The sequence below is a fragment of the Bemisia tabaci genome, chromosome 1 (genome assembly GCF_918797505.1).
Source record: "Bemisia tabaci chromosome 1, PGI_BMITA_v3".
NCBI classification, from domain to species: domain Eukaryota; kingdom Metazoa; phylum Arthropoda; class Insecta; order Hemiptera; family Aleyrodidae; genus Bemisia; species Bemisia tabaci.
The window spans coordinates 47,624,240-47,647,527 of NC_092793.1; the positions used below are offsets into that span (position 1 = coordinate 47,624,240).

At 38.1% G+C, this 23,288-nt stretch overlaps 2 protein-coding genes across 2 annotated transcripts; both read right to left on the reverse strand.

The window, feature by feature from the left end:
* Positions 1-1,599: 1,599 nt before the first annotated feature.
* LOC109038922 (nuclear protein 1) lies at positions 1,600-2,254 on the reverse strand. The gene has a single exon (XM_019054193.2). It carries the CDS (start codon positions 2,060-2,062, stop codon positions 1,835-1,837), a length of 228 nt encoding a protein of 75 aa, XP_018909738.1. The 5' UTR covers positions 2,063-2,254; the 3' UTR covers positions 1,600-1,834.
* A 2,083-nt stretch (positions 2,255-4,337) lies between these two features.
* Positions 4,338-23,171, reverse strand: LOC109038894 (adenylosuccinate synthetase). Its single transcript, XM_019054157.2, has 9 exons — positions 22,728-23,171; positions 15,914-16,016; positions 11,452-11,582; positions 10,502-10,650; positions 9,644-9,849; positions 8,760-8,914; positions 8,100-8,224; positions 7,051-7,298; positions 4,338-6,389 (listed from the first exon to the last, which is right to left on the reverse strand). Exons 1-9 carry the CDS (start codon positions 22,830-22,832, stop codon positions 6,337-6,339), a joined length of 1,275 nt encoding a protein of 424 aa, XP_018909702.1. The 5' UTR covers positions 22,833-23,171; the 3' UTR covers positions 4,338-6,336.
* Between the last annotated feature and the right edge of the window lie 117 nt (positions 23,172-23,288).

Consider the following 23,288-nt stretch of genomic DNA (forward strand, 5'->3'; position numbering starts at 1 on the left):
GAATCTCATAGGTGTGCAGGGTTCTTCTGAGATTTTTTTTTTTATGTACACTGTCCAACTAATGATAAATCTGAATCATAGTTTTCAATAGAAGGGCTTACTTTGAACCTTGCCGCATAGTTTAAAGGGAGGATGTGTAATGTTTGAAATTTTGATGGAAGTATCTTTTTCTATTTTTATACATTACTAACATACACAGATTTTACAACTTAAGATAACCCCTTCCCTTACTGTACATCTGGCACGTTTTCAATTCAATTCTCTCCTAGGAAATTCACCCAGAAGAAAATTAGTATCATTTCATCGTTAAGTAAGTCTCAGGGCAAAAAAAACATACGTAATTTTTTTCTTATTTTTTCCAAACCTGAAAATTGTTCTACTAAATTTTAGTATTGTGAAAAGGCAACCCTAATGATACACTTCCTGATCCTTATGCACATCAAACTCTTCTTGAATGGGCTTTGTAGAACGAAAAGGGTTAGTGAAGTTCAGACATGATTCATCAAATTCCTAGGACGCCTCCATTCTTATTAAGTTAAGTAAATTTTTCTTGCTTCAGATGGGAAATAAGTCCTTACAGGACTTAGGGAACTTACAGGAAAGGTTTCGACTTCCCATGTTCTTGGTTGCTGAATAGCAGCCTGATTGTTGACATTTTTTCATTGATCAGACAAGACAAAACCAAAATGGAATGGAGATATGCATATGTTTGTCAGTCGTTCATCTTCTTGGGCTTGTTTTGGGTTTAACTAATGACTAGACAGAGCACCTCTTGAGTTGCAGATGGTTTATCATAAATTTTACCAACATAGGCAAGACAAACAGGACGACTAACAAAGACGTTCAATCACATGACTCCATTCCACCTTCCCCTTGTCTTTGTTCGGTTGACAGAAGATTTCAACAATCAGGCTGCTAGATTATTATTGCTTGGAGGAAAAAAGTAAATCCATTGATTCGACTTAAATCTTTACAGAACTACCTGGCAAATTTTTTCCCAGGGGGATAAGTTCATCATCTATCTAATCCTTACAGGAACCAAAGACAAATGTATCACCTTCCTGCTCCTTAAAATATGAGAACAAGGCTAGGTACACCTTAGGGAAGATTCAGAAAAAAATCCAAAAAGTGGATGGCAAAATCATTTAACATTAATATTTGAAAACAGGAAATAGTCTCTTCAGGAGACATTGAGGAAAAAATTTTAACGATGAAATGAAAACAAGGTATCCAGATTGTTACCATATGTTTCTAGTGGCAAAATACACAGGAAGTTAGTTGAGAGGACTGTGGACATCTAGTATAGGGTTTAATTTTATGTGGTACATTACAGCGCTGTGCTGCGTTGGGCACTTATAGCAATTTCAAAGGCTAGTGTCATTTGATCACAACATTCAAACTCAATTGTTTACAAATAAAAATTCAAAAATTCTTGTGAACATTTAGGTTAGGAATTCATGAAACTGAAAAAGAACCTTCTAGAAATGCAGGGCTTCTTAGCTTTTCTAGAACCTTCCTTCATGTCCCACTGGTTTAGACGTTGACGGATGAAGAAAATATTAATTTTGAGGGGCGAAGCATCAATGAAAAGGAAAAAGCTTTGTTCGTTTTGATTATTTTATTGCTTTAAATTCGGATTTCAAGATTAAATGCTTTCCATGGTTAATTAAAAACAAAATTTACACAATAGGTTTGAATTGAAAAATAGTACATACTTACAAACTAGGTCTTTTCAAAAGATCAAGTAGTAATGGGTACAAAATAAAAAGAAAGATTTAAAAAAATAAATCTTTACAATAGATAACGGTGTCCTCATTCCGGTTCAGGAGGCAGCTTATTCCTTCGTGGTCACAGGTTTCGGTCTGGTGGCTTCGACCTTCTTATTCTTTTCAGTGTTTTGCATTTTCTCTGTTAATTTCCTGGAGTGCCCCTGAGGGTCGAAGTGGTTGGTGTGTTCACTGGCTTCTTTCTTGGACCTTTGTTTTCCACTGTGACCAGAGTGGATTATTTTGTCTTGGTCGTAGTTGTAATGCTCATACTCGTCCATATGACTTTCGGACATGGTGAAGATGAATTAATGAGCAAATTGGAAATAAATAAGACACGCACACTAAGATGCCACGTAGAATATTCGGAAAAACTTTCTAGGTAACGCACAACTTGTTAATTTGGACGCAGAATATATACCACTTTCCGCACAATCAGCCGATAAGCAGAACCAAAGCGAGCAGTGACGAAACAAACATCTGTTTTTTGTTGACATGCGTTTCTTGGAGCCAATCAGAGGGCAGCTCGATTCGCGTACTACGTTGTTCGCGATTGACGATTCTCAGAAGCGTTCTGAGATAATCAAGAGGGGGAAAAACTGCAGACGCGACGAAAATATTCCCAATTGCTTGCAATTATCAATTAAATGACGCGAATCAATATGTGCAACGAGTTTGAAATGTTAGATAAACACAAGAGAATGAACTCGATTCGGAGGTTCAATTCGCTTCGTTGTAGATATGTTCATGACTACAGTTGTTAGCAAAATGAGAGAAAGCCGCATTTACCCGGGAGTTATGAAATTATTTCGAAGGAAAACCTGATCGACAGAGCACAGGGGAGAATTTCATGAGCCGCCTTACGCCGTCCGCAGCGCGCATGGTGCACGACCAGCCTTTCATTATTACACTTCATCTAGCGTTGAGAGTTCACTTTTTACTTCACACGACCAGTGTATAATTTTAAAAGTCGAAAATTATAAATAAAAATTGAAAAAAAAAAAAAAAAAAAATTACACGATGAACGAATTTCTTCGCCAGGGAGCTCCTCCGCAAGAAATCGTTCACCACCCGCCCGTCGGGGGGCGCCTCGGCGTGCTGCCAGTGTGAAACGCGTACTGACGCCTACAAACCTAAAGGGCTACTTCACGCATTGCGCAATGCTTGAAGTATCCCTTTGGGTTCGTAGGCGTCGGTGGGCGTTTCGAGATGGCAGCGCAGCGGCAAGCACGCCGCGCAAGCAGCAGCGTACCATAAACTTGCCTACAATTAATAGGTACGGGTGTTAAAATATTGGCAATTTGACATCCAATTCATTAGCAGCTCAAAAAAAAAACATCAACTACGAAACTTTCGTGATCTTTCAGTCATTATCCGACTTATCTCTTCCTATTCTTGAGTTTTGGACCATAGTGCGCTCATGAAGTTCTCCCCTGTGCTCAATCGAAACCCAATCAACTACTTTAGTTTGAAGGTTTCTTTGTTTTTGGTTTAAATTTTTTTACAGATGATCCGATTCCACTATCACTGCTTCTGATTGGATGGGATGATTTCAGTTTATTCATTAGACACTTTTTTTTTTACTTGATTTCGGTCCTTCTCACAAAAATAATAGAGGCACACCAAAAGATGTTGGCTGACCAAGTAACCTGGGTGAAATACAGGTTGTCTACCTCTATTCTTCTATCTAGATTTAATAACACATGGTGAAGATTACCTACTAGTGAGTAAAGTGATAAGAGATTTTATTCAATGATAGTGACTATCTGAACAGACGTTTTGCCCCAAGAACAATGAGTATTAACTGATCCACAGGAGAACAATCTTAGATACCTATATTTTCCGAGTAGTCATCTGTGGCTGAACTACACTGAATAATAGATCCAATGCTGGCCACATAGTTGAGCTAGAAACAACGTTATTTTTTAAATAATTGGGGTGATATAGTTTCAACGTTGCTTGCAATTTGCAATGTATGTAACAAACTGAAGAGTTTTCCTGGGATACTCTTCACTATTATTAATTATATAGTTCTGGACTATGCCAAATTCACTTGCTGAAAATGAGAGTCATTAGAGCATTATTCACAGTGACTCCCTGCAGCAAGAGTTTTACAATTTTCAGCACTCGATGAAGATAGGGAACGAAAAAAATCCATCTAATTTTTCAGAAGCTCTTCATACAGCAGTGTGAAATAATTTTCCATTCAAGAGAAAATGAAATTCAAAATACTAATATTTTTCCAAGTTTGGAAAGGACATTATTTGCCCTATAAGACTTGAAAATAGTTCCTTCTAAAAAGCTTCAATTGTACGCATTTATGCAAAAAAAGCTCAAAGAAAATGAATGGACTAAGAAGGAACTAAAGTGATCAAATCCTATGCACATGCTAAATAATTCTTTTTTATAGATCATTTTCACATCTTTTAAGCATATATACGTCCAGCTTCATGATAAAATACTGAAATATGCTAGAAGGAAGAACAGGATTCTATACCAATTGATGAAATTCTCTTACAACAAATTAAAGCCGCTCTCTCCATGGAGAGAAATAAAATGCAAATCGCGGAGGACTTTTTTTGTATTTTTATATTTGTTTCGAACAACAGGAAATGTCAACCAAATTTAAAAGTTTCTAGAAAATTTGACACGAACAACATGGGACATTTAATATCCTTTAAAAAACGAAAAAAAGAAAAGTTTTTACCAAAAAATAAACATGTAAATAAGAAAAGGATAAAAAAACACACAAATTTACACAGATGTGTCTGTTTCTCAGTGCATCATACAAATAAGAGTAAAGATTATATAAATACTGTTGTTGCCTGATGTCTTTTATGATGACATTAAAAATTTGCTGTAAGCAGCTGACAAAGAGTCTTAATATTAATACTTGTAGTCTAAAAAAATTTGTCAGTGAGGTATCTAGGAAAAAAAATTGTCATCCCAGCCATCTGGCCCAAAACAAACTTTAAACTAAAAACCCTTTGGCACCTAAATACAAAGATTGAATGTTGACTTTTTGACAGCAACTTAATTTTTTCAATGACAATTTTACACTGCATAAAAATCAAATTATTGTTTTTTCATTATTTTCTTTCATTTCTACGCACTGTAGACTGACAGTAAATGTGACATTCCCTCTTCTGAAAACTCAAATACTGGCCAATATAACAATAAAGGTTGTTATCCCACCTGAGAGGTATACAATTATTGATTTAGGTAGACTATGGCTCTCCGCACATCTAATTCTATACCAGTATTGCTAGGAACGCAAGGGACTAGTTAAGATTAACGCCTTGAAGGAATCTTTGAAAGAGATTGATTTGAATGACAAAATATTGAATTCACTAATCTATCATTAAATGTAGATTGAATAGTTAACTGAATGGCTGTTTCTTAAGATTACCTATGATTGATTAATCAATTCTTGAAACAAAAATTGAAAATGCCTATACGTCACGGATAAAAATGAATAGAAAGCATAATGTAGGTACCATTATTTTATCACTTTTTCAAATAAGTATGACATGTAATATTCAAGATGGGTTCTTAAAAGAACTAGAAGTTTTCCAAACTTCTAAAAATTATGGTACAACATGAAAAACAAGTTGAGAGACCTGGGGACAGAGTTAACATTTAGAACAGTACAAAAGTAAGGCACTGTTTGGGAAAAAAGTTTTTGTGCACTTTAAAGTCCTGAGATATGATTATTTGAAAATTTATTTCCAATGAAACAAAATAGAAAATCAAAAGATCTTATTGATGACAGATGGCAAGTTGGTTGGCTTGAAGGGCCTGAATGCTCAGCATTGGCTCACCAAAGCTCCCAATCAGGCCTACGACTTAGCAATCATTTTTCAGTGTTTCACCATTTTAATGGATAAGGACATTAATGTACATTTCCTCTCACTAAAAATGGACTAAGAGTAGTTGCTTGCACCGAAAAAAATGCATAGCCATTTCCTGTATTGTGCCTCCACTTTGGAGAGACATTATAAATGAGACAACATGCGTTGATTGTTTCATGCTTCTCACACTTATAGAGTGTGACAAGGTACACTGTACCACTATTCTTGCACTCACTGCTCAGAGAGGGACAAAATCATAATTTGGTTGTTGGGTCCTCGAGTCAACAAAAACTTAAAAATAAACAATAGCTGGACACATCAGAGAAGATTATCATTGAACTATGAATTTGAGGCTTGCGTGTTTTTATCCTGCTTTCTGCAGTCAATGACGAGAATACAGAAATGCTCTTGTTCTGCGGCAAAATTGAGAATCATATTTTTTTCCAAAAAGAGGAGGAAAAGAGAGCCCTAAAAGTTCTCAAAATTAGAGGGGAAAAATTACTGATTGCTGCAAAAGGAACTATTATTTCATGTTTTTGTCTTTCTGCAGGCATTCTGAGAGTGTGCATTTTACCAAAACTATGGAAACGCTTTTAAAAGAGCATTCTGAATTTTAGGTAAAATTATAGTTTTACTTACGCAATACACAACAGCTTAGACTTCAAAACTTAACTAGATTGAAGGAACAAAAAAGCTTGGTAACTTCAGGGCACTGCTCCTTAGGATACACTAATGATCGATTCTCTACCTTTGCCGACTCCAATGTACTTGACTGCAACAATTGAACGGAAAAAATTAAAGTGAGCAAGTTCCGAAGTAAAATTTTATGTTTAATAATTAACAGTGGCAAAACTTAAGGTAAATCTTCAGTAACTCAAGCTAAGAAATTTTATCTGTCTTAAGACGCCAATGCTATGTTAGTGTTGTGTGTATTTTTTTAGATAAGAACCATCAACATATTTAACTCTAGATCTAGTCTAACTATCCACTTCAAACAACACACAATAGTTCAGGCACGTTCTTTAGTTTATGAAATGCAGAAAATTGGAAAATTGAAGAAAACTCAAAACTCACAAATTTAAACTTTGTGAGTTCGAGTTTTTAAATTTAAAATTAACTTTGAGAGAAAAAAAGAATTTTAAAAAATTAAGTGAAGAAACATATTAAATTTTTTGAAATCGAGTTTTATCATTTTACAATTTTCTTTATTTCATTTATTAGCTCACAGTTTGTTACTTCGGACTCCTGTTTGTTTTATTTCCTTTTTCGTTAATTTTGGTTTTGTACATTCTTAGGACCTTGATGTATCAGTGAAAAAAAAAAAAAACACACAAAAAATCTCACGATGGAAAAATGGAAAAACGGGAGAGGAAAAATTGAAAACTGAGGAAAATATTGCTTAAAAAACTCAGAAAAAGTCATTGTAAACTTACTTGGAACTTGCAGAAGTTCTTGGACAGTTTCAACATAACGTTTAGCATTTGGAGGGAGGTCGTCATACACACGAACATTTTCTATGCTTGTGTTCCAGCCAGGCAACGTCAAATACTCCACTCGGATGCTCTTAAGCTCTGATGCATTTGACGGAAAATATTCCAAAACCTGTTCACCTTTCATGTAAACTACACCAATCCGAATTTCCTCAAATGTATCCAAAACATCAAGTTTTGTAAGGCAAATCCTGGAGGAGGAAAACAGAAAAAAAAGCAAAAAATTAATTTGTGAAATAGGCAGATTGATTCAACCAGAGTCAGTCTTACTACCTCAGACATTTCTTAATATCTTCTCATTTATTATTTTACTCTATAGAAAACCAAGAACGATTCTAATATGGAATTTTGTGGTTAATTTCTTCATGAGCTGCAGGAAACTCACAGATAGTTTCAAGGCAGTGTGTTCTTTAGGTATGTTTTAAAACAATAAAATTTGAGAGAATATCAAAGAATGAAAAGAAAGAGTGATACAGCTACCTATCATAGGATCAGGTGACAAGAAATAGGCTAATTTTGGTTAATGTCATCTGAACGATGGCTGGGGTAAAATTGTTATACGTTTGTTACTCATCGACAATTCTGGGACGATTTGTCAAGGCCAATCCTGCCACTAGCCAGTTCCCTACAAACATTCACTGCAGGTTAATTCCCTGAGTTAACCATCCTGCACAGTGTCTACCATACCTGTGTGGTCTGGTCTGCGGGCACCAATGTACCTACTCATCATACCTGATGGTCCTTCCATGTCATTCATCCTGGGGACTTAAGAGATGACAACTTCTGACAGAAAGGATTCGAGATGACCAACTGTGTGCAAATTAAGTAATCTTGAGGCTGAAAATTTTTCTCCGTGAATTGAAATCCTTTCTAAAATGGATGGTCACTTATTCCATTTTAAATTTTACCCTTCTTACTGGTCTATTAGATAGTGTTTGAAATGCTGCATTCTAGGTAAAGGTTCCTGCATGATAGTATTGATAAGTACTCACTTTGTGTAGCCATTGACCATGGTAGTGTACAGCAGCAGAGGTATGTCAAGCCAGCCACAACGCCTTTTTCTTTTTGTCGTTACTCCGATCTCATGACCTATCGACTGCAACTTGTCACCAATTTCCTGGAAATGAGAAGACTCGTCATACATACTAGATATGGAAAAAAGAACGAAGAATCTCAATAGAGCCCTTTCACCAAATGAAAATGCTACAAACGTGAATTGTTAAGGCTGTGAGTGTGAGAAGGGCAGTTTTCCCAAAGGAGAATAATGATTAATTGGAAATTTTTAAACGTTGCTATTGAGATACTTATTTTTGCATTCAGCAAATAATATGCACTATTAATTATTTCAAACATGTTTGAAACACTCATTATTTTTAAAAGAAAGTTTTTACCAAGGAGGCATCTTCCATTGGGAATTTAAAGGGGTAAAAAGCAACCAGAATTTACAGGGAAGTTCTTTCAAACTTCATTCACTTAGAGGGAAGATAGGAGGATCCAAGACTTTCTACATACCCTAGATTTTCTTCATGTAGCCTATCCACAAAAATTCCTCTGCGTATATCTATGATAAATGGCAAAAATTCTACTTTACTTAGAGGGTTTGGATGGATTTAACTACAATGCCCCACACACATTTGCACATTTGTACTCACATTTGTTAGCTCTGTGGGGAATGGTCCATCACCTACACGAGTTGTATATGCTTTCACAACTCCTATAACCTCTCCGATCGACGATGGTGGTATTCCTAGTCCTGTGCAAACACCGCCTATACTACAATTGGATGACGTTACATAAGGGTAAGTTCCTGAAAAAAATAACATACAGCTATAGATGAAGGAAGACTATTTCCTATATTTTGGACAGTTGTAATTGCTTGCATTTGTTCAAATGGAGTTTAACTGCGTAAGGAGTTTAAAAAAATTCCTTTCTAAGTGCAATAGTTCAAGATACTGGTGTCATACAAGGGTCTTAACAGTGTGAGTCAAGTCTCAATACTTCCTCCTTATGCCTTTAGCAAAATGAATTTCTAAAATTATTATATTATTAATAATTAGACATAAGACATCAATATAAGACAAGAATGTACGGAAGCAATATTGTTAATAATTATTACAAACATTATTATTCAATTATTTAATATTAATTATTTTAGCCTGGCAAAATTTTCTCTCCCTTCTCCCCGTAACAGTCCAGGTTTTAGCTGACCCTTGGGTTTTCTGTCTCCCTTTGTTTCTCTAGATCTCCCTGATCTTTTTTTTAAATTAAAAGAAATGCACGGAAAAACATAGCTCAGCGTTAGATACATCTACGGTTTAGAGGGGGCTCGAATTTACAAGGGAAAAATTCATTACAAACAGAGAAAGAGTGTTATAGGGGTTCAGAATCGGAGCACCATGAAGCTATTCAAAAACTTCCAATCTTTTAAGGGATTTTACGACTAATGGTTGCGCGTTTTCTCTCCCTGGCTTTCCCTGTTTCCCCACTGGCTATGATCATTATCATGTGTGACTTCAATTCAGTAAATCAAAATTACCAAAATCAATATCGAGCATTGCTGCATTGGCTCCTTCAACGAGAACCTTTTTCCCATCGCGCAGAGCACTGTGAATGTAGGATACCGTCTCAATGACCAAGGGGCGGATGGATTCTGCATACTTTTTGTATTTTTCTAATTCGTCATTTTCATCTACTTCCAGGCTTGGGAACATCCTTCTGTAGGACTTGATGATTGCTTTCAATCTAAAATGACATACAGGCAGTATATTAACAATAGCAGAAAGGGAAAAGTTAATGATACTCCTTTTATTAATATTCATCAAAGTATATAATAACCTCACCAATGCACACAATAAATTGTGTTTTCTTACACACACAACTTTAATAAGATTAAAATGAATTAATTTCTTGACATAACTATTTGAGAAATGAAATAAGAAACATATGTGTTCCTCTTTATCAATTTCAGTTGATCCTGTGAATATGGTTGCTGAAAATTTAGTTTGTCTACACAATCTAACCATAATGTATTCAATGGACTATAAAAATTAGCATCTGATGTAAAAAAAGAAGATAGGTAAATAAATGAAAAATGCAACTCTTCATTGCTGCAATGAAAACGCTCCACTTGTTGAGCAATCAGGTAAAATGATTAATAGAAAAAGACCCCAGAAAAAAATGTTTGAATGAGAGCCTATATTTAGTACTTAAGTCAACAGGAAATAAGAACACACCTTCAGGCAAGGAAGAACTAAACAGAGTAAAATTTTATCTGCAGTTCCCATAAATGCAACGCACCATGATATTAAAGGTCGAAAGCTCTGGGTGCAGTTTTGATCAACAGAGGCAAGGCAATCTTTCAATCCACCTATTTAAGTTTTAAATAAAAAATTACTTTTCAGAGAAAGCATCAAAATCTCCGAGCAAGTCAGCCACTCGTATCCCATTCCTGGTTGCTTTTGAGGCATATGCAGGTCCAATTCCTTTCTTCGTTGTTCCTAGGGACATGCTACCTTTCTCTTGTTCTTGCAGGCCATCCACTTTCTGAAACAAACAAGAAATTAAATTAAGAAATATTAATGGGTTGATGGAAGCAGTTTGAAATCAAGGGCCTCTTTCCTCTTTCCTCTAATACATTTGAAGCAGCAAATGGTTAAAACATTGCACAGGAGGACTTTTAATCCCAAGGTGGAAAAAATAGCACATTAAGATAGCATTACGCAAAAAGAGACCCATCTTTTCAGCTCGAAACAGAAACAATAAATCATTCACGTTGATTTTCTGGAGAAGATAGACGCTTTTATGAAGCCTATAGACTTTTGACTCTTAAAGTTTCTTAAAAAAACAAAAAATCTACTTCGGTACCTCCTTCATTTCACCTGAGGCTTCAAAATGTGAATCGTGAGTTGGTTTTTAAAGATTTTGTTAAGTTATTATGATTATCTACACACAATTTTGGGCTAACATTCAATTTCACTTGAGCTCAATTTTCATGCATCTTTCAATTTCAATTTAAGACATGCCAACAGTGAAACTGCGCAAATGAGCATCTTGGCTGCGGTATTTCAAAACTTCCGTTCCTAATTTATAATTCAAACGGAGACCGAACCAACACCATGGCATAAAATTTTCACAGAATATTCACACAGAGAAGAAAAATCACCATGGTTTTCAAGAAATGAAGCTCGGTGGTTTCCCATGTAGGAAATAAAGTATGACAGGAAGTCCGTGACATCACAAACCGAGATACACATTTCTGCAGTTTCACCATCGATATTGGCTGAAAAACTAACTTCCAAACCTAGTATGAGATCTTAAGGGGAAAAATACTCAAATAAATCTCACTTGATGGAAGTCAAAGACAAGATGAGCGCGATCTGATATTAGGAGCCGCTTTTCCCAGCCTGTTAGCCCTTTGTTTTCATTTTTCTGCACTTCGTCGAAAAGACCTGGTAGATGAACAACAACGCCATTCCCTAGAAAACAATAATAACAGGTGGTTAGATAAGGTTCCGGTACCTCTCAATAAAGCCATTTAGAGGAAAATTTACCCCCCCCCTCCTTACATTTTTGCGCATTTTCCGCGAGTTTTTCGTCACACGTCAGTCGTTGAGCGAGACATAGAAATCCTGATAGTTAACAAAGTGATGCAACACAAAATTAGAATATTACATTTATGCTGTTTGCGTAGTGTGTAAGTAAATAAATCATTGTTGAGTGTCGACTGCCTGAAATCGCATACTGATTTTTCCCCCGCGTGGCAGCGTATTTCAGCTAAATGCATCGCTGTAATCCTATCACTTGTGATAATACTAAGGGTAATATGGATTGCATTTTGCAAAAAGGAACCATGAGCATTCCGATGTCGTTAGGATTGTGCAACTTTTTTTACCTTGCAAATATAAACTGATCATGTAAACAAGGTCAGCCTATACTCCCAATAAACAATAATTTCAAGACGAAAACTACCTTTGTAAATTTAATTTTTGTTCATAATTTCAGTGATTTTATTGCTAAGAATGCAAGTTGCACATAATCTTAGCAAAATTAGATTGCTCTTGGTTTCTTTTTTGCAAAATGCAATCCATAAATAAGTCTGTGTGATGCAAAATACATCGTGAATTTCTCAGGATAATCATGGCACAACCCAATTTTTTCGCTTGTTTGCAAGGAAAATCCACGTAAGTAACTAGGTACACCAAAGTGATTTACTTTTGAAATTTAACCCAACCTCCAGTTCACTGCTTTTACATAATTCAAGCCGCAGGGGAAATTGAAAATTCGGAATTTTTTTTTAAAAAATTGTCCCGATTTTTAGCTGTTCCTCGTGGGAAACTTCAACAAAAAGATTAAGTCACATGTGACCCCTGCAACTTAAATCCCTTTGCCTTGACTCCACTACAAAGTATCAAAGCGGCAGTGCCAGATTTACATATTTTGCGCCCGAGGCTGAACTCTGGGTGGCGCCCTAAAAGTAGGCGCTTGCGAGGGGGGAAGGGCAGACCTCCCCTCTCCTTTCCTTCCAAGAAAAAGAGGAAGTTATAAGGGTGAAATTCTGAAGAACATAATTGGAATCCGCCTTTAAAAAAATCGTTATTTTCTTGGCGGAAATACTGACACCAGAAAAAAAATTGATTTGAGAAATAAAAAGTGATTGAAGACACGAAAAATAAATGTTTGAATACATAGGTATACATCGGTATCATACAGGGCCGGATTTGCAATCTTTTTGAATGTAGGTATCAAAAAATGAGAGAAAACCATCGGATTCAGAAAATAAATTACAAACGAGAAAAGGCGACAATATCTTTCATTTCCTGAGAGTAAAAGTATAGTAATTTCTAATTTTGTCGTCTTTCGGTGATACAAGAGACAACACCTTTAATTAGTTGAGTTAAGAGAGAAACCAAACACGCAATTTGACCTGGAACGGAGCGGCTCGGCATGAAACACACAGCGCCTACAAGACTGCATGAATATTTCACGCATTGCGTCAAACACACTGCGGTCAGCAGCGGTCGGCGTAAAACGCATAGCGCCTACAAGACTACACGAATACTTCACGCATTGCACCAACACGGTGCGGTCGGCGCGGCGGTGGAAGTTTAAAATTTTTAACCACATTTATGTTTGTTCTTTCATAATTTTTTCGTTCTTTTTTATAAATGGCAGGCCTTATCCAAACAGGGGTGGGTTTACGGAACTGAACTCTTGTTATAGTCGACAGGGCTTTTACAAAAAATGTGCCCAACACGAGTAAACGCGTCTTGTACACCCCTCCCCCACCGGCACGTTCACTTGATGGTTTTTATAGATCGTATTCGACAGATCACACGGGTGAGATTATATTGATATCGGTGGGTTCGATATGTAGCCAAAGCCTCAAAAGTCAATTTAGAAATCTGAGGTAACGGGTCTTGTGTGATCGAATTTTTATTCTCTCGAGTACCAAATGGCAATGAAAAGTGAAATTGTTAGGAATTTTCTCATTTTCAGCTTTTCCAAATTAAATCCTAAAATTTTCGGTTGAGGTTATGTTCTATTGTTTTGAACTAAACGATACATCGAACCACTGTCGAATACAATCTATTGATGTTTCAAAACAAGTGAGAAGGGGGGGGGGGGGGCACAGGCGGCCCATGGGCGGCATGTAGGTAAATCCGGCCCTGGTATTATAGGTATCGACGTTTCTGAATGAGGTCTCAAAAAGTTTGCGCCCCTAGGTCGTGACTAAAGTATAGAGCCTCATACCAAATCGCCGGCTAAAGTACGAAACCACGTATCTCCATTGTAGCGTTCCAAAATATTCGTCCCTTTTTTTCGAGGAGAAGCGATTCAACTTCGTAACTTAAAATGTTAACAGAATATTCTGGTGATAGAGATGGAAAATCAAGGAAGTTTTCGAGGGATTACGTTAACTAGTTTTCCGAGGAAACAACAAATAGTAAAACCGGAAGTCTGCAACGTTGCAAACGGAGATACGTGGCTCCGTCGCAGTGGCGTGGCGTGAATTGCTACATATCGATTGATTTGCCATTTAAACCTATGGTAAAGAATCGATTATTAAGGAGTTCGCTGCGAACACCCTGTTTATCGATCCTTTTCCATAGGTTTAAATGGCATAACAATCGATATATCGCAAGGCACGCCACGCCACCGGCTCCGTACTTCGGCCATCGAAATTCGGTCCCGCAAACTGGGGTTTGCCAAGAAATCCCCCCAGCCGCGACGAGACAGAACAAACACCATAAGTCTCATTTCCGTCGCAATCGTCGAATAATCAATGGGGGGTGTTTCAAAATGACATCACTGATTAGTCAGGTAATAATCGCTATCACTTGAGGCGCAGCGGCAGATTGCCGACTAGTTGATCTCTTTTCACACAAATGCGCGGCGACTCGTGTCACGTGACGCTACCTCAGTCTCGTAGAGATGCCGAATGTTTCAAAAAGTCAAGCATTTAAAAGGGTTTTCTCTTCTCACTAATCGTGGAGTGAGCCTCGGCGACTTGACAACGCACAATACTTAATACTTTTCTAATGCGTACTAATTTCCTCCTCTCCACTCCTCCTTCCTCCGTCTCATTTTTCAATTATCCAGGCGCGTGCAATAAATTCCGCGCATGCAGCTTGGAATAATTGCGACCGAGCGCATTATCCGGTGTAAAATTTCTCGAGACACCCGGGTCATACTGGTCAAGTGAGAAGTCTTAGTCCAACTTGGGTTTCATTTTGAAATTGGCGTAATGTTAGTAATGTTGGCGTCCAATTTAAGAAGGGACACCACACCGCATACGATGGCCCAAATGGACGTAGCTGCTTGAACTGTGTGGAAATCGATGGCGAAAGTGCGAAACCACTTATCTTCTTATACTTATATAATCTTAATACTTTCTTTAAAAAACTAGTCAACATAACCGGAGGGTATGGATTCGATCGACATGAATCGATCGACACCGATTTGATCGACAAATTATTAAAAGACCGGTGTCGATTCGATCGACATGAATCGATCAAAAAATGAAAACTTGAATCGATCGACACAGATTCGATCTACAGTTAATTTAAAAACACCCGTATCGATTCGATCGACATAATGAATCGAAAAATGAAAACGTGAATCGATCGACAAACCCGTGAATCGATAGACAAACCCGTGAGTCGATCGAATCGGTGTCGATCGATTCACGTTTTCATTTTTCGATCCATTCATGTCGATCGAATCGACACGGGTGTTTTTAAATTAACTGTCGATCGAATCGGTGTCGATCGATTCATGTCGATCGAATTACGTTTTCATTTTTCGATCGAATCGACACCGGTTTTTTAACAATTTGTCGATCGAATCGGTGACGATCGATTTACGTTTTCATTTTTCGATCGATTCATGTCCATGGAATCCATACCCTCCAACATAACCTATTGAAAACCTCTGTGATTTATCTTCTCTGTTAGGAGTGTATTCAGTATAAACTTTAAATTATACAGTTGCCTTGTTTTTCTTCGAAATAATAAAATATGATAGGAAATTTGAAAACATCGCAATGGAGATAAACATGGGTTCGCACTTCAGCCATCGATATTGATTTTCGACGTACCGTCATACTGACAAAAGTTTCAGTAATAAGTTCGTCTGCATGCACCAAAAGCAACCTTCCTGTTCCTACCTACGATTGTGTTTCCACGATCATAATGAAAGTAAATGGAGCGGTAAATGAGAATTTGGCCAATTGCGTCGCGCAAATTAGGTATAATCGCCAAAAATCAGCATATCATCAGGAGGAAAATAACAGAAAAACTCAACTCACCAATAATGTTGCTGCATTTGGGGTTGACCATGCCACTAGGCAGCAAGTGGAAGTCGTATTCTTTCTCATCGACAACGACGGTGTGACCTGCATTGTTACCACCCTGAAACGAATACCAGAGAAATAGCTCCATTATTTATATTTTAATTTCCATGAGCACTTTACAAAAAACCGCAAATTGAGAGGGAAAATGAACAGATGCGAAAATAATGTCGGGATTAAAAGTTAAGGTAGGTAGGTATGTAAAATAAGTACGCCATACGTTATCTATTCCTGTGTAGTTTTCCTTAGATTAGTCGATAGTTCCTCGTATCCCTACGTTCCAAACAAAAAAGCTGATTTTTTTCCGAGAAAATAACGTGAGCAGGAATTCTAGAATTCGAATGAAAGAAAAGAAAAAAATAGACAAAAACCAGCCGATCTAGAAAATTAATTTGAACGTACAAGATTCCCCCAGTCTTCGAAAGGTTTAGCAGCTTAACTATTCTACTAGTAGAACCTGTATTTTCTGTTTTTTTCCATCCACAGGCAAAAATACGCTGATCAGAGTAGGCATTGTCTGACAAATTGCAAATTCGATTGTCTATGAAATGATGATTGTCCTTTTTCCGAGTATGGGCATTTTTCAATATAATTTTGCGAAGTTGAAGAACTGACTCAATAAGTTTCTCCTCATTATGCCTGCTCCATTCGAAAAATCGGTTTTCACATTTATAACCAGCAGCAAAATATTTTCGACAGGGTGTCTAGTTTTCTTCATTATGGGAAATCCTGATTTTTTCTGATTTTTGGCTGCTAAATCCTGATTTAATAATTTTTCAAAATCCTGATTTTTTGCAGAGATAATTAAAATTTCTAAATATGAAAAAATCCGATCGGACGGCCGACTTTATTTCTCCTCAAATCCTGATGAAATCGGAATTAAATCCTGATTGACCTCAAATCCTGATAGAATCTGGAAAAATTGGGAAAATCCTGATGCTAGACACTCTGTTCAGTATTAGAAAGAGAAAGAAAAGAAGGCGGGGGAAGAGAGAAACAATTTAAAGAATTTTTGTCCGGTGAAATAATCGCGAACACCTCCCACCGCGAAAAGAGAACAGCGGCAATATTGCAGCAATATATTACTTTGGATTTAAAATATGATACCATTACGATACGATCCCATTTCCCATACAGCCCTATTGTGTGAATACATCAATAATATACAGTAAAAATAGATAAATAGAAAAAATAATTTTTTCACCTCAAAAAGCTTGTCTAAAAATCAAAGAGGATATTGATATATTTTAAAAAATTAGTTTTTTAGCAATTTATTTTCGGTGTTGGCAGCGCGATTCCCTACAGCGCCAGGGCACGCACGTAGACCTGCACTTCCACATTTTTAATTGAAGCGTGATCCGTGACATTGTATATCTCGCGTGGGGAGGGGGTCCGGTCCCGGGGCGGGGGTGTCCAACACTAAAATGAGACATTTTGTCTAGCGCTTCGCGCTTATTATTATCGATGACCTTGGGTCGAGCCAGTGAGTGTGATATGCGTTCCCACTTGGTGAGGTCGTGACCTATTTGTTACATTTCACTAGACCGCGTCAGCTTACAAAGTTGCAAGCTACAAGTTTACGAGAATGCTCCGCATGTCTGACGACTGTCTCGGCGCTGAAGCTACCGCAAGTCGAAAGCGACTGGCATCATACGTTACTGACCGTCAGTAACACTATCATTACGCAGGGATACGGAAAACGGTTGATGGCCTGTGCGCACGTAAGGATACACACCGATGAATGTGGTTTACCCTTAAGGGCGTTATTGGAGACGGCCGTGGAGGGGGGGGGTGGGGGGGTGGCTTTTCTACCACAGAAATTAAGAGTTTGACCATGCTGTCTAAAATTCTTGTCCTTGCTCATTCCCTGTTTTCCCCTGTTTTTCAGGAGAGCCCTGATGTGCAACGGTTTCCCCCATTTTTCCGGGATTTTCTTGGGTCATACTGCCGTGCTAAGGAAGAACGCCATATGAGCCATCAGGCGTTGCCAAATGTCCTCCGATAACATACGAATTTTCAAGAAAGCTGTTGGATATTTTTCTTCAAATTTTTCGGACAATTTTGTTCACACTTTCCCTGGTAAAAATTGGCAGTAGAATCTGTGTTCCAAAATACCATAGACCTAAGCGGCTGTAAGATTTCCAATAGCTTCTGTAGCCGGCTGTACAATTTTTTACAGCCTTTTATAGCTGATGGCGACTAAGCAACAGCCAGACGATAAAGTTTATGCCAAACGTTACTAAATACGGATACTAGGACTTAGTGAGTTTTTGGACTACCGCTTTCTTTTTGTGCCGTAGCATCTTGATTTATTTTGCGCGGAAAGCTCCGTACTTTTGAAGGATGCCTGTCATTCTTCATATGTTGGAGCACCTTCAATTTCTCATGATACTGTGCAATACCTCTGGTGTGAAATAGTTGCTTCAGACGCCGTGGCACGCTGCGGCGCGGCGTGGCGGGCGGGCAGAAAGCGCGAAACGCGCTTGGCGCCTACAAACCTAACAGGGATACTTCACGCATTGCGCAATGCGTGAAGTATCCCTGTTAGGTTTGTAGGCGCCAGTGCGTCGCCGCTCCGCTTTGTGTTAGGTTCTAATATATTTAATCTCGCGGAGTCAGCGTTTTTCAACTCATGATTTTGAAATGTTTGCACACTCTGTATGGACTATTCTCATTTTAACTGATGAAAAAAAAAAATATGTTTTAAAGAAAAATATAATGTGTGTTTTGTAAATATTAAGGTAGTTCCGTATCAAACTTAATGATTTCCAAAGCACACGAATTTCTACACAATTTCTTGCAGCCTTTCATAGCCAATGGCGATAAAGTGTAAAGCCCGGCGATAGGAACTATAGCCCGACTGTATACTTTTTTATAGCTTCGTATAGCCCGGCTATATGATTTGCTCCGCTTTCTACAGCCAGCTATATGATTTTCAATAGCCTTTTTTAGTCGGCTATAAGAACTCCTATGGTATTTTGAAACGCAGCTCCTATCGCTAATTTTTACCAGGGTTAATCTAAAATATCGCAACATTTCAAGGAAAACTCTGCACAGCTTTCCTATAAAATCCATTTTTCATCTGACGGAATTTGGCAACTCTCGAATGTACATACGGCGTTCTTCCTGCATGGCAGTATAACTCTCCGGAGTTCCACATATGGACATCGATTTTTTTCATACTTACAGCCGATTTTTGGACACCCATTCGAATTTTCAATCCCAAAAGCGTTCTTGACGTATGTGTTGTCTGGTCAATGAAAGCTTCTCCATTAATCTACGATTTGAAGATTCAAATATGTTATTCGAGCGGTAGAAGAAGAGACTCCAGTTTCTGGAATAGATTCCCTGGTTTTCCCAGAAATTTTGTAGGCTATGCACGAGTATTTGTATCTGAGAGGTGTCTCCTTCAACATTAACGAATAATTAAACCGGCCGCCGCACCGTGGGGTGAAGCGGCGAGTGTCTGGACAGTTGCTTTACAAATCATGCCGAGCATATAGGTTTATCAAACCTGAGGCCAAAAAATACTCACATCTTACGCATGTGTGCAACTATTCATGCGTATTGGATGTATTCACAAAGTATAATCACATAAACAAATAATTGAAGGCGCTGTGACGTATACTACCCGCTGCCACACCGCGCCGCCACGGGTAAGTGGTGAGTGAAGAGAGTCAAAACGCCTTCAATTCGGTGCGTATGCAACACGGACATCCGTAGAGCTCGAATAGTTGCATCCAGGCGTTATGATGTGATTCGCTCAGTGTTCGTTGCATGCGATACCTAATGCGGATGCTTTGCTTGTCTCTCTTTTACGTCCCAATTTAAGTTTAACGTCGCCCATTGCGCCGATGAATTTATTACTGGGCTTCTGATTTTTATGACCGCCAATTTTCTGAAAAATGCTTTGATAGTTGAAATGGATCACAAATATGCCCTTCTAAACTGTGGGCTGCGGCCCTACAATTTCTGACCTAAGAGCGACGAAGAAGAGACTAACGTCCTGGAAGACATTCTATTGGCGGATCCAGAAAATTGGCAACATTGTCTTTTCAACAGTTGAACCGATGGAAATGTATCGATTCTCTGAGGGGTCCGGTGCTCCGATAAGAATCGATTATTTAGCATAGATTTAAATGGAGGCAATCCGGTGTTGCCAAATTGCTAAATCCGCCTCTGAGACATTCTTCGTTAGGAAAACGGATCCGATTCTGAGCGGTGAACAGTGACGCAATATTTTTCAGTACTGCCGATGGGTGCATATCAGTAATCTTACTTCCCTGACGTGGATTTGAAACGGTCTATATTAAGTACTCGAGCAGGTGGTGACAAGATGATCTAAGACGGGGGCTTTTGCCAACCGTTCCGGAGACTCTAAAGGCCTTCGCGCCCGAGACCGCGTGCCACCCTTGATCTCTCTTTCTCTCTAGGTTTAAAGGGCATGGTCGCTCTGACAATGAAAAGAAATGCACGCCACGTGTGGGAAAGATTATCAGATGAGAGAGAATCCACCCTCTAAGTGAGTGTTCTTTGGACAATGTTGTTGAGGCAACAGAGAATTTGCAGGTGTCTGTTTGATGAATTTTGTGTTCAGTGGAAACTACTGAGTGAACTGAACACGAGGATACCCTTGGTTCATGAATTGAACAATTATCGGAGAAGACATGACAAAATGATCTAATCTGCTAAAATACGAGTGTCTAAATGGGAAATGCCGCCAGATGACGTCACTAGGCGGTGCACTTTCTCACTTTTAAATCTATTTTTACGCTCTTTCCCACATCAGAAAAAAATTATAAAAAAAACTGTGAAATCAGCTATTTAAGCACTTTTGGATGAAGCAATAATAAATTTGTATGCAAATTCTTCACTAGGCAGCAATTTTTCAGAAAAACTTGACTTGTAGTAAACCAGTGGTAGGGATGCTCTTAAAATCGATTGGTGAGAAGGGGGGGGGGGTCAATTTTGAGAGATGTATTGTACATTATAAAGTTGTTAATATTTCGTTCTTACGTTCCTCTCGGTAAAAAAATGATTGAAATTTATGTACCCCCACCCGTCCCCTTTGTGTATGAGAAACAACAAATAATAAAATGTAAATTAAAAAATGAATGCAAATTTCTAAGCGAAATTTCAGTGGCCCGAACATATACGGGGTGATCCAGAACGCCCAGTACTAGGCTATTATCTCGGTTATTTCAGGTTGGATACGGTCGGGGACTGTGGGGAAGAAAATAATACCAATTCTCACTTGCAGTACTTGCACGTTACTTTGTTCGGCCGCACGAGGCGACCAAAACGCGTCCGACCGGATATAAAGTAATATACAAGTGAGTAATTTAATTAATGTAACTTTAAAAAGTCCGTGAGTGAACCCGGCCTTCACCGTCGAAAAGAATACTAACCTCAAGGAATTCAAAAACCATCACCCTTGGCCCCTTTTGGACGTACTTAAAATGGGGGTACTAATTTTAAAAGTCGAGGTTCCTGGCGAAACTTGAAATTACTTTATCGCAAAGTCAGAGAGCATAGAAAATGTTAGCCTCGATCAATAACAGACGGTCTGGAGTCAGCTCATCACTGTCCAAAATACTGAACCCCGAAAGTGTGGAGCAGAAGAGCCCCCTTGGTCTCACCAACTCTCTTTTTCCAACTTGTTTACCTGTCAAGAGCCCAAGTACTAACTTCAAAGCACTATCCGTTGATTTTGAATTACTGAAAATAAATTTCATTCCTTTCAAAGAAATAAACAATAATCAGAGATTTTACAAGATCGCGATGGAGATGGGCATTCATATGTATCAGTTAGGACATGCCAAGGCGGATAAAGAATGGTGGTCGTGATTTGAATCCTCTTGACGTCACACGGCATCGGGTACGTTTCGGCTACATCCTGATTGCATGGCAAAGCATGTGCCCTCTGCGCATCATAGCCTTTAAAATGAGAGCTCAGCTTGAAATGCAACCACCTTTCTTTATTCGACTTGAGGACATGCGTTCATCTTGAATTTGGCAGTACATATTGATGGTGAAACTGCAGAAATGCGAAGGTATCTCAGTTACTTAGCTGTGTAGCAACTTCCTATCATAATCTAGGTATTTTCTCTGTCAAAAACTACTATTGACATGTCATTTCCTGAACTTTGGTGATTTTCCTTCTAAAGTTGGAGAATAATCTATCGAGCTATGATACACGCTGTGTGTTCAACCTCTCAGAAAAATAAAATAGGACTGATGATTTTGAAAGACCGCAACTGAGATTATGTACACATTTTTGCAGTTTCATTGTCGATATTTAATTACTTTGAGTTAACAAAAAGTTGTTATCTATACTCAAAACAATCTTCAGGATCCAGAGCTGTTAATAATAAAGTTTTGATAATGATGAGATTTATGAAATAGATCCTAGAAGAAGGCAATAGATTTTCAGAATCCACTTCAAATACCTAAGTTTCAATGCTCTTCCATTGTGGGAAAGAAGATCTTCCATGATGATTTTTGAATTTCATTTTGACAATAAAATAAAGTGGCAGATCAGCTGTCACACTCATGTAAAGAGTTGACTTATTGGGCATGGACTCTCCAAAAATCCTAGATACCTAATGTTCACCGAAACAAGGTTACATAGAAGTGCAGTTAAAGGTAAAAGAGGCGTGGACTAAACAAAGTGATGACAGTGAATTTTTTGATTCGCTCGGATAAAATAAGTATGCTCAAATAAAAGAATGTGTGTATTCATGGAAAACTGCAGGATGATAAAATTCCTTACCTGACAGCGGCAGACAAGATCGGCTTCAACTGCAAGCATGTCAACAACTTTGCCTTTGCCTTCGTCACCCCACTGGGCACCAAGAACCACCGTTACTTTCGACATGATGGGATTATTATTAGAAACCGAAACAACTTGAGAAATACGCTGAATTAGTAATCTTCTCTGAAGACTATAAAGGGGTAATATTTAGATGCATGATGGTGAAGGTGTGAGCTGATAAGAACTACCTGGTTGAAACACGCGGTTGACAGTCAACAAACTTTGATAGAAATCGAGGAAACTACTACAAGCTATCGGGATATGATCGACACTGAACGCACGAATATTTCATTAGAGAGATGAAATTGGAAAATCCGATTGAATGTCGGTGGAAGAAGCCGCAGAGGCGGAATGGTGATACTGATTAGTGATTACTGACTGAGGAAATGTTTTGTTATTGTGCCACGGACAGGGGACAAACTGCACAGTTGCCAAGTGCTATCACAATTATTTTGTAATGAATGGAGTTGAAGTAACTAAATATTGTGGCAACCAGATTAAAAAATCAATACTAGAGTT

What these genes read in the sequence shown, in the direction of transcription:
- LOC109038922 (XM_019054193.2), bottom strand. Translation starts at nt 2,062, where the DNA reads ATGTCCGAAAGTCATATGGACGAGTATGAGCATTACAACTACGACCAA.
- LOC109038894 (XM_019054157.2), bottom strand. Translation starts at nt 22,832, where the DNA reads ATGTCGAAAGTAACGGTGGTTCTTGGTGCCCAGTGGGGTGACGAAGGC. An exon ending in TTTGATGCTTTCTCTGAAAA is followed by an intron (nt 9,850 to 10,501) that starts GTAATTTTTTAT and finishes ATGTCATTTTAG; the next exon opens with ATTGAAAGCAATCATCAAGT. An exon ending in AATGCTCGATATTGATTTTG is followed by an intron (nt 8,915 to 9,643) that starts GTAATTTTGATT and finishes TATTTTTTTCAG; the next exon opens with GAACTTACCCTTATGTAACG.